General features: G+C 41.4%; 1 protein-coding gene across 1 annotated transcript; it reads right to left on the bottom strand.

Moving 5' to 3' along the window:
• Positions 1–207: 207 nt before the first annotated feature.
• On the bottom strand, positions 208–8,175 carry edn1 (endothelin 1). Its single transcript, XM_002932664.5, has 5 exons — positions 7,693–8,175; positions 4,735–4,921; positions 2,488–2,643; positions 2,213–2,335; positions 208–1,201 (listed from the first exon to the last, which is right to left on the bottom strand). Exons 1-5 carry the CDS (start codon positions 7,751–7,753, stop codon positions 1,060–1,062), a joined length of 669 nt encoding a protein of 222 aa, XP_002932710.1. The 5' UTR covers positions 7,754–8,175; the 3' UTR covers positions 208–1,059.
• Positions 8,176–11,656: the final 3,481 nt, after the last annotated feature.

Genomic DNA, 11,656 nt, shown 5'->3' with positions numbered 1-11,656 from the left:
AGCTTACTTCACTGATTTACTTGTTTTTAATTATAGCATAAGCAGCACTCTTTGTCCAAGCAAACCCTACTGATTGTCTCACATTGACCCTGTGTGTATATAGTGCAATTTATAAATTCCTTCTTGTATTTTTTCCCTGTTAATTCATCCTTTCATACAAATTATTTCATCAGCAAAACCAGATATAAAAAAAATACATATACAGAGTTAAAAAACAAACAGTCCTTTATTAAACATATTTACCACTGGAGGCATTAAGCTCTTTTTCATATAGAAATACAACATACATGCATAGACCAATGTGGCCTGTCCCAATGTATATTTAACACAGTAAATATAGTCATCTTACAAATATTAATATAAATATATTTATTAAAAATATCCAAATAATAAATTTAATTAGGCAAAGAACAGCAGATGAATCAGATGTGCAGATACCAACATTGATCACCGCCGATATAAAAATTACCGAGCTTCTGCTTATTACCAGTTTTCCTCAAGCCCACTTAGTTTGCCATGGCAATGCCAACCAGCCAAAGACAAATTGAAGATCAGCGGGACATGCAAGGCCTGATTAGTTCCGGGGAACTAGGAAAAAAGAAAGGTTACAGGCAAAAGGTCTTCTTATAGGCTAAGCTAAGGTAAAGTCCAGATTTATTGCTTTAAAACTGAGGTAGACATAGGCACGAGAAAGAAGTCTTTATTTAATGGCATAAGGTCCTCTGTCTAATGCCAAGGTGGCAGAATCGCTATTTGCAGTGTCTGTTGTGCAGAATTAAGGCACTTTCCTATTCTAAGTTCCAGTGTTTCCCTGTCCATGTAAGTAGCATTTGATGCTCTCTGAACTATCAACCAACGTTAGGTTCAAACTCTTCTTTCTAGAACCTCTTGGTTGTAACTTTGTTCTCCATTTCCAGCAAGTGGTATTTTCCATTCTGTTCCAAATCGGACTGCAGTATTCCTATTATCCCAGCTTTTTATTTTCCTGAATACACTGGGCACTTCTCAATGAACATTTGCTGAAAGCAGTTTAATATGTTCTTGGCCCTCATGTTGTCACTATGATGTTGTCTTCCTGTGTTTCCATACTCCCCAGTTTTTATGCATCCAGTGATGTGAGGTTTCTCTTGTCTCATTGGGTTTTTTCATTAGGCTGGCAAAGGCAAAGGAATTCTTAATGGCCTGCTCAATGCTTCCTGATCTGTAAAGAATAATGAAATGTGTCACTGTATTGAACAAAAAGACATAAAAGCAGGTGAACAAATCTGTGCTGTGTCCTTGAACCACCAATAAGCATTCAGCTTTGATCAATCTACTACCATTAGTACTATGAAAACAAATACCTGACATGGTTAACGTGGGTTACAACAGCTGAGCCCTCAATGAGTAATCTAGTTTCATAGCTCCGGGCTCACAACATATAAATGTATTATAATATGAAAAAATATATATTTTGAGGGCTCTGTATTGATATGGACACAAGTTTCCCTCAGTCTAGTAACCCATGTGAAAAACAATCAGACATTTGCTTTCACACCAAGGGGGAGATTTATTAAGACGAGAACGCTCGGTGCGTTCATTCGAAGGCTCCGAGCGTATTTTCGCGATTTTTTCGCCCTTGCACAAATTTTTCGTATGCTTGCGCAAAAAATTTGGAAAGGTTCTGCCGCTGTTTACAATTGTTCGGTATGAAAATTTGGTGACTTTCGGATCGCCAATACGATATTATCGTGACTAATACGATTTTTTCGTAAGCATTTTCGTGATATTTGCGATCTTCAGAAATGATCAAATCCAATGCGAATTTTTCCCATTCGGGATCCGAACTCATGTTTTAATGAATCGGCCCCCAAGAGTAGACTATGTTTTGACTGTAATTTCCTTTATAACTGTAGCATCAGTTTAACGGGACCTAAAATTGTTGTGCTTCTGAAGATGGTTGCCAGTCCTTACAATAAAATATACACACTGGAACTTTCCTATAGAAATGTATTTTAGTAGAACAGAAGCAGCTGAAGCATTAGGTTGGGTGCTTTGTAGAAGCTATAATGCAGCCTGAGTCTTTAATAAGCACCTAAGGATTTGTTCCCAAGCTATGGCAGGTGTTCTTAGTGGCTTGCTAATCTATATTAGCACAACAGCATTCTAACCTCTAATTTTATTATCACAGTTCACAGGTTAATGAATGGTAAATACAGAAGCTTCTTCTCACCTTTTCATCACCTTGTTGTTCCTGTGATGTTGTTTTTGAATGCACTGCTGTCCAAGCCTGAGGCCATCACACTCTGTGGCCTGCTGAACTTGTCTACTGTCTTTGGCAACAGATGGCTGAACACTGTGAAGAAAAGGTTAAAAAAGGTATATTAATAGGCCCATATAGAAACACCTTTCCAGAACACATTTAACAGATAACTCCAATCCCTGCTGTGGGTGTAAGTCAATGTATCTCTAGCAGTGCTTTCTATGGAATGGAATATTTTTACACACCTGGGCTCTGCTGTTGCTTGGCAGAAGTCCATACATTTCTTGTCTTTATGCTTGGCACACACACACCTGCCTGCACGCTCAGAGAGTCTTTCAGGGTCAGTGTCCTGCAATGCCCGTTTCATGCGGGGCCCACCAAGACCATATGGTACTGTTCTCCTGAAATAAAGAATCACCAGCTTTAATGATGACAATCAACATTAAAAGTGACTAAATAAAAAACAATACAGCATGCTACAAATTACTGCTATAGGTTACTATGCCTGGAATACAGTTGGAGCCTTTGTGCCACAGCAGGCAAACTGCACATTGCCTTATACTGTCAGCCCAACATGCAATTGTTATGACCAAGCTCATAATTCTTTGTTTACACACTGTGTTTTATATTCTATGTGAACTGGAATATAATTTAGGTTTTAATATGCGCTTCAAGTCTTACTGAGCAAATGTCATCACAGGAAAACTTCCCACACAAAGCTCCCCAGCTGTAACCTTTATGTACGAAAACCTTAATTTTCTGCTTATGTAATTACATACAATTTCCCAAATTACACGACTCAGTTTCACAGTGGCATGCCAGAAAGTTCCACAGGTTGCGACCTGTATTTCAATTAATAACTTCTTAATGGTTCTTAAATCATAGTTGAGAAGAATATCACTGTAAATGCCAAAAGCTAAGACGCAAGGCAAATATTTACACTTTAGCACATTACACTATATGCGCTCGGCAATCAATCAGTACTAAACATAGCTGCTGCTTTTCAAAATTGCTCAAGCCATGTCAAAAGAAATAAGGCTGATTGCTTCTGCTTTGTGCTCGGCCATGTGAAATCCCAGTGCAAATACGAGTGAAGAGCACAGGTCAGAAATTACAGGCAGCCAGAAACTGTTTGTCTTTGTGTGGCTGGGGGCTGACATAAGTCATGACCACTCTCCCTATGCATTTTACATGTTACCTTCAATGCTCCCTCTAATTCTCTGTTGACCTTGCGTGCAAAAACATTTCTTTTTAAAAAACTGAGTACATAGCATAGTGGGTGGGGCTGAGAAAGTGCCAAATTATGTGCGTGCTCACAAAGTTTTCTGTGCACCCTACAGTTTTCTGTGTGTGCTGATGTCATAACACAAGTGTAGAATGTGGAGGGATCATTGGTTCCATTTAATAACTATGTGCCACCTGCCTAAAATGAACAGCCTGTTTCTCTGTCAGCTTATTCAGCCAGGTAGTTTATTACCTGAGTGCTCCTTAGGAGGCTCGAGTGTGTGTGCAAATGATAGGCACCTTAGACTGTAAGCTCCACTGGGCAGCAACTTGTGTATAATCTCTGTAAAGTGCTGCAGCATATGTTGCTGCTATATAAAAAGAATATCAATAATACATGCTACAAGTACAGCACCCTAATAAACAAATGCTGCAAAGAGCATAGGGGATATTATATAAATATTATCATAAACCATGATACTATAATTGCCACAGTCCTGGTAAAACAACCTCTCTGTGGTGTCCTATGTTGAAACATTGGAGAGACTGGATTGCTTGAATAGCAGGTGTAATTTGTAAACTCTTTTTAATCCTTTATCAGTGTAGATTGGAGGCTACATGCACCAGAATAACTCCCGGTGGGCCAAGGGGTCAGTGGGCCCTCCTGCTCCTGACCATTTGGCCTGCTTCATGGTAATTCCCTATTTCTGAATGGGAACAAAGAGGAGAAGTACATGGAGGAATAGATGCTAGCATGTAAATAAAAGAGAATAGGAGAATAAAGGGAAGGGGTTAGGTGAGGAAAGGAGGAAAAGTAGTTTGGAGAGTGGGCCTATGGTGTAAGGTTTTCTGGTGGGCCCCTGAGGTCCCACTCCGACACTGGGTACATGTCTGTCTATGATAAAGCCTGGGTTCAGTTCAACCCCATTAGCCAAGTTACTTAATACCATTGCACTATAGGTAACAAGCATTAATTGTTAGCTCCCAAGGCCAGTAGTATTTTTGTGTGTAAATTGCTGTGTTCATGGTGGCAGGGGAACTTTGAGGTTTAATGAAGAATTTTTAAAACCACTCCTTAAAAAAACAGAACACTTGAGTCACATATAACAAAATGCAGTAGACTGCCTGGAATGTGTGTGTAAATATGTATTGCTCACCTTGCACTGGCTTGAAAAGAATGGGCACAGATTCAGAAATTTGTAAACAGGTATGCTTTAAATTTGTTATGGAACCAAAGTTCAAACAGTACAGCTGGGCTCTTTACTTACTCAGGAGTGTTGATCCATATGATGTCTAAGTGGCAAAAGTAGACGCACTCTTTATCCATTAAGGAGGAACAGGAGCAACGTTTAACCCTACGAGATCGCAAGGGGGCGCCAGATGAGCGACGCGAACTTGTCTGTTGTGCTGTAGCAAGGGGCTCATTAGCAAGTCTGGCGCTGTCACTGAGAGACTCTGCAAAGAGAGAGGATGGAAGTGTCAGGCATGTGAGACAGACTAATGTAGTTCTAGCAAGTGCAGAGCAATGAGGCCTCGTCTGTTCCCAGAGAGACACCTGATTCCCGTGTATTCCCAGCCATGCACACAACTCTCTGCAGCCCTCGCTGCCGTGTGACCGCTCCGCACTGCCAGCCCAGGCGATGACAATCGCTCATCCCTACAAAGCCGTAATGGAGCTGTATTATTAATCTCATATGTATCCTACAGACAGCAGTCTGGCACACACAGTGGCTATAACCTAATGATGTGCTTTTCTAAATAGCAGCTCTCCTGTATATCCTATACATATAACTAATAGCAGCTCTCCTGTATATCCTATACATATAACTAATAGCAGCTCTCCCCTATACATATAACTATAGTGAATGCATTGCCTCCTGTTCTATCTGCTGCCTGATCCTTGCGCTCCGGGATGAGCTGGCAGCCGTGTAGCTGTTGAAAGAGTGAATGTGTCTAATCATTTAATGCACGCAGCCAGCACTGCGTGACAGTCAGAACCTGTTGGCTCAGCTGGAGCTGCTGTTATTAAATACTCCATCTGGCCGCCCCGTACAGGCACTTACATTCCTATAAACAGCACAAGGGACAGGACCGAACACGCGAGGCCGCACAGCACGAATGGATTGTGATTGCAGCAGCGCCTGACGCTGGAGGGGATCAGCCAGTGTTTAGTCAGTCGCTGCGGCGCTGCAGGTGCGAGGCTCAGCCATTTAGTGCGGGACATTTACATAGCAGCCAAACACCTGCTGCCCTGTCTGCGCAATCTCTTCTAGGTTACTAATACCCTATACCAACAATACTGCCCCGTCTGCGCAATCTCTTCTAGGTTACTAATACCCTACCTATACCAACAATACTGCCCTGTCTGCTCAGTCTTTTTTGGGGTACTAATATCCCATACCAACAATACCCTTTACCGATACTGCCCTGTCTGTAGGTTACTAATACTATCGCGCAGGTACTAGTCAAGGTACTAGTCAGGCACATATTAAGTAGGGAATCTGGATGTCTCCGCGAATTCATGGTGGCAGAATCATTTGTGAGGGGGGATATATAAATTATAAATGATATAAGTAGCCCCAAATCTTAAAAGGGCGTTACTAGGAATTATTCCTGGCTAAAGTGATAGCAGCAGCACCACTACATCCAGCAATCAAAAGAAATAAGAAGTGTCACACGGTACCTACAGAGGCTCAGAGTTGTGCCCCAGTTATGGCACCGAGCAAGGCCCCCAGGCATCAGGTCACAGCAGTTCAGTCTCTGACAGGTACCGGCAATGGCAAAAGCCTTCCCCATTCTCAGAAGCAGTAACTCTAGGCAGCAGTGCTTCTCCCTTTGGGGACACCCCCACCCTGTAATCACGGATTCTCCAGAATCTCACCTGTCTGCCTTCGCTATGTATGGGCTGTCCCTTCCTACAAGCCGCGACAAAGCCAGTCTCTAAGCCTATTATTTCATTTCCCAATCCCAGCTCTAGTCTCCGCAGCGATTATGCCACCTAACAACCAGAACCTGTTGTACTCTCCCACAGTCCCTTTCCCATAATAACCCTGTGTGCCCCGCATTCCCCTTCCCATAATAACCCTGTGTGCCCCGCATTCCCCTTCCCATAATAACCCTGTGTGCCCCGCATTCCCCCTTCTCCATAATAACCCTGTGTGCCCCGCATTCCCCTTCCCATAATAACCCTGTGTGCCCCGCATTCCCCTTCCCATAATAACCCTGTGTGCCCCGCATTCCCCTTCCCATAATAACCCTGTGTGCCCCGCATTCCCCTTCCCATAATAACCCTGTGTGCCCCGCATTCCCTTCCATAATAACCTGTGCCCGCATTCCCTTCCCATAATAACCCTGTGTGCCCCGCATTCCCCTTCCCATAATAACCCTGTGTGCCCCGCATTTCCCTTCCCATAATAACCCTGTGTGCCCCGCATTCCCCATCCCATAATAATCCGATCTGCTCTGGGCTGCACCTGATGGGAGAGCGCTGCCAAGTTGTTCCCAAAGATACTTCTCCGCAATGCCCCTGTGCGATCATTGCTTTCCCCCATAAAGACAGACTATAGGCTCTGCTCCCAAGCTAAGCTACCCCTGGTGGTACATCACACAGCAGCTACAATATTTACTAAATCAGCATTTTCACTGCGCTGCGCTCCAACTTGCTTCCCTTGCCAGTGCACTCAGATGAGATCCTCAGTATTCCCCTTGTCAATGTATAACCCCTTGTTTAAAAATACCTAAAAAGCCCTACATGAACATAAATCAACATTATTTAGCTTCCAAGTTGCCAATTAACTCATAAACCGCCAAAGGTGATGCACGATAGTATATGGTATGCGATAATTCATGCGCTGCTACCTGTCCATGCCTGAAACAAGGTAACCGCATTATTTCCCCGGCAGCACAATCCACTTACACACATTTCTGAAAATGACATCTACGTCTGTATTAGAGAGTCTGAAGATAGAAATAAACAAAAAAAGTTCATTTTTTTCTGTTAATATCTAATATGCGGCATTTATGGAAACTTTCCCAACAGATGGATTCAATATCCAACCATTAGGTGTTCCAGGATAATGTATCAGGCAAAAAATGGCCAATGTCTAATATTAGCCCCCCAATATAATGCCACCATGTATGAACCTGAGTATTAATGCATGCATACAGTATGGTAGGGCAGTACATCACGCAATTGGTTGCGCCGCACACAGCACCCAGGTCCCTACCTGTTGCACTGACTCCTTGCACAAGGACAACCAGCAGAGAAAGAATTATTTGTAGATCCATAACGAAGCCGGATAGGTATCGTCTTAATGAAAATAGTAAAAATGATTTTCAAAAACGCAAGTTCAAAAATCCCCAAAATGGTCAGTCTCGATCTTTAATTCTCCTTTATTCAGAGTTCAATAAAAATAAAGTGAATCTGAGAAAAAAAAAAAGTTTCCAGTAAATAGAGATAAAACAAACGCGATTAATTAAGTATCCAAAGTCCAGCGAGAGAGGATGAGGGGCTCCCACTCCGGTGCAACAGTGCCAAGTGATTACGGTGCAGCCAACTTCGCTTTATATTCAACCGCCATGGACTTTGTAAACAGCCTCAATTTATATTATTCCGAGACAATGTTATTGTGCTATTAGTCACCGAGTACAACGTGCGGACTGAGATAAGGGCAGGCTGGAGAGGAAATCTCTGGCAACTTCAGAGAGGGAGACGCCGTCTCTCTGACAAACCGTGGGCAGGGCTAACTGAGAAATTCCCTCTCTTTACCTATTAAAGCCTCGTCGTTCTGTGTTCCTGCCGCTAGAGGGCGCTGCATATGCATTAAAAAAAGGCAGAATTCCAGAGTGATATACAGAAGCTCTGGTATTTTCAGTTCTTGCTTCACCTGTCAACTAAATATCATTGCTACCTGGAAGAACTGGATATTTATCGTCATTGACGATTAAAGAAGAAGAATGTGCTAATACTTCACTATTCTCTTTTGTATAAATGCCAGAGATGGTGTGTGTTTGTGTGCCTGGGACTCATATATCTTCATTTGGACTGTGGCTGGCATGTAGAAATGTTATACTGATTTCACATAGCAGTGGCTGGCTTGTTGCTGTAAAATCTCAACGCCTTCCTTGAAGCTATCAGAGCACATAACACAGATGCCGAAATACTACATATACTACATTTGCACTGTTTCTCTTTTTATTTTCCCCAAGCAAAGCAGTGGAGCAACTGTTTAAGAAATATAGCCCTATACCAAAGTAATTGTATGCCTCCCAAACTCTGAAAACAAAAAAAACTGCTTATCAGGCTGCACTGGGCTCCCTATACTTTGGGGGCAGTTTTAGGATTACCCCCTTTATCATTTGGATTAAAAGATTAGCTCCTGTAATTTAGATATGTTGTGCTGTGCAATAATTCTACCCATATGTACTAAATCAGTCTAAAGTTATGAAAAGGTGGCATACATGTGCAAAGCTGAATGGATTTATAAAGGATCCCACTACCTTGGCACATGTTGTCTACAGGGCACTCTAGTTTGTAGCAATGCATGTCCTTACAGGAGCCAGCCATTGTGCAACCGGACACTGCTTCCATTTAGAAACTACAGGGAAGGGTTTTTTAGTTTATGTATAAAAACTCACTTTTAGTGGTGTATGAAATGAACACAAACTGTTCCACAATATCTGTTCAAACATTCATTACATGGGCTCCAGTTTTTTTCTATATAAATAGCAGACTGTTTGGCTTCTGTTTTAAAACATGACCCTGGTATGTTTGTGCTCCTGCCCAGGTCACCTGAAACCCATTTTTCCTTTAGGGCCCCATGCAAATGCAGCATTTGGGGTCCCTTGTTGATTTGCAGGGCCTACCAAATGATCAACCCTACAGTTGTACCTTCTTTACAACCATGAAGATGGCCATGCACCCATACAAATCAGGGCACTGCTTAACTCTGGTCAGTGAATTCAGCAAATAAGGTGTTAATGAGCGTGTTTTTTTTAACAATCCAAGTGTTTAGTATACAATCATTTTTCTTTTATATAGAGGGGCTTCCTTGCAAGTCTGATTGTGACCAGGGCACCATCTTTGTGCAGGTTGAATACTATCATGTGTTTGTGCAGGCTTCATCTTTTTGCCTTGGTTTCCTCCCACAGTCATTAAAAACACATTAAGCAGTCTGTTATGCTTTTGATGGCCAGTGATTAGTTTTACAATGTGTGTCTCATACTCTTCTCCTTTAAGATTGTAAGTTCTAATATGCAGGGACCTCTTTCACTTTCAGTACTAGTTAATATCTGCATGCAATTGGAATATTTGATGTATACACCCATCTATATCTGCTAGATCTACTCCTCAAAGAATGTGTTGGTATGAAACAACAGCTATCTTACTTGGGGCCATTTTAATCAAATGGAAAAAGGGACTTTTGCCCAGGACCCACCAGGACCCACCAGGACAATGGACCCACCAGGACAATGGACTCACCAGGACAATGGACCCACCAGGACAATGGACCCACCAGGACAATGGACCCACCATCAGACCTTTCATCTGATATAACTGTTGACAGAAGCCTATTCCCCAGAAATGGCAACTGGGGGATATACCTACAATTTAGTTCAATTTATTTTCTAATTTATTTTCTAATCGAATGTATTTTTCTATTGGAATATACATTCCCAAGGAATCTTTCTAATAAAAGCTGGTAAATTTAGTGGACATGTTTTTTTCCCCCATTTTTTGATGATGGTTTCTCGACTTTCATTGTGGGTTATCCAGAGTGACCATATGGACATCTATCTAGTATAAATAAATCTAAAGCAACTGGACTTGTTTATATAGAGGGGCTTCCTTGCAAGTCTGGACATCACATTTATTTCAGCAAGCCATTGCCTGGCTTAGTATATTCTATTCAATTAACTTTGAATATAATAAAGCAACATAAAGGTTGTTCTTTAATTGGGCCCTCAAATCATATCCTTGCTCTGGGCCTACTGGTACCTTAAAGCAATCGTAATCCATCTGGAAACATTTACTGATATGATTTTGAAAGCAAACATGTGATTGGTTACACATCTGGGAGCAAAGTCCATATTTCACTATAACCTCCTCTCCTCATAAGTGAGTAAAGAAACAAGCCTAGAATGCACTTTAAAGTAGAACAAAACTGCATGTTGTATATTTAGGAGACATCCTGTGATTATATGTAATTTGGAAGAAATATAATAAATATTAGCATACATGTTGAGCAGAGTCCCCTGCGAAAGCACTGGTCATTTCACTGTGCAAATTTGCACCTGAGTAGTAACTCATGGCAACCAATTAGATTTTTGCTTTCATTGTTTTACCTTCAGTTGGTTGAAAAATACTAATTGCTGATTGGTTGCAATGGGTTACTGCCCAGGTGCAAATTTGCCCAGTGTTTATAAATAAGCCCCACTAGTGTGTGCAGTGTCTAAGTAAGGGGAAGCTGTGGGGAGATACCTATTTTGCCTGTTTATTAGCAAACTGAATCTTTCACTGTTTTCATTCCTAGCTGGCACTTTTCCTCATGATAACCCAAACCAAAGTGAAAGACAGAACAAACAGATTTTTTCTTTTATTGCGAAAAATGGCCGACCTCGAGTGATGTCATAACTGATCTGTCATGATGAATTGTTTACTAAATCAAGTGTACACTGAACTTTGGCTCAACATGTGAAGTTCTTCATAAACAATGAAGTGACATTTTGTTTTAAGCAAGTGCCCTTGTTGGACCGACAACAGTAAATACCCTATGTAAATGGTATTATTCATACCGTAGCGTGTTGAAGGATGCAGGGGCCAAGACGTCAACTTTTTTTTTTGTACTAATGTGTGTTCCAAAACACAGCACACGTTTTACAAAAAGTTTATCGTTCTAACGTTAAGGAAACATAGTTTGATTCTTTCATTTCATTGGGTAAGGGGGAAGAATTGAATTGAAGTACAGTATAAACAATTGCTAATAACTTGCTTTATAGTTTTTTGTAATTATTATGAGCAGGGCCCTCTAATCCTACAGTTTCATTCTGTAATCCTTGCACTACATAAATAATTTACTACGTTGTTCTAAGGATTGCAGCATTGTGACAAGATATCCTCGCTGAATGTTCAAATGAAAAGGTAAGGCAACTCGGATGTGTCAATCTTATTAAAAAGCCAAACCAACACTT

The sequence above is a fragment of the Xenopus tropicalis genome, chromosome 6 (genome assembly GCF_000004195.4).
Source record: "Xenopus tropicalis strain Nigerian chromosome 6, UCB_Xtro_10.0, whole genome shotgun sequence".
Classification (NCBI taxonomy): domain Eukaryota; kingdom Metazoa; phylum Chordata; class Amphibia; order Anura; family Pipidae; genus Xenopus; species Xenopus tropicalis.
Note: the sequence above shows the minus strand (reverse complement) of the source record. Positions and strands in the feature narration are given on the sequence as shown.

Coding starts and splice junctions, on each gene's coding strand:
- edn1 (XM_002932664.5), bottom strand. CDS start 7,753: ATGGATCTACAAATAATTCTTTCTCTGCTGGTTGTCCTTGTGCAAGGA. Junction 2,644..4,734: donor ATATGGATCAACACTCCTGA/GTAAGTAAAGAG, acceptor TCTTTATTTCAG/GAGAACAGTACCATATGGTC. Junction 2,336..2,487: donor CAAGCAACAGCAGAGCCCAG/GTGTGTAAAAAT, acceptor TTTTCTTCACAG/TGTTCAGCCATCTGTTGCCA.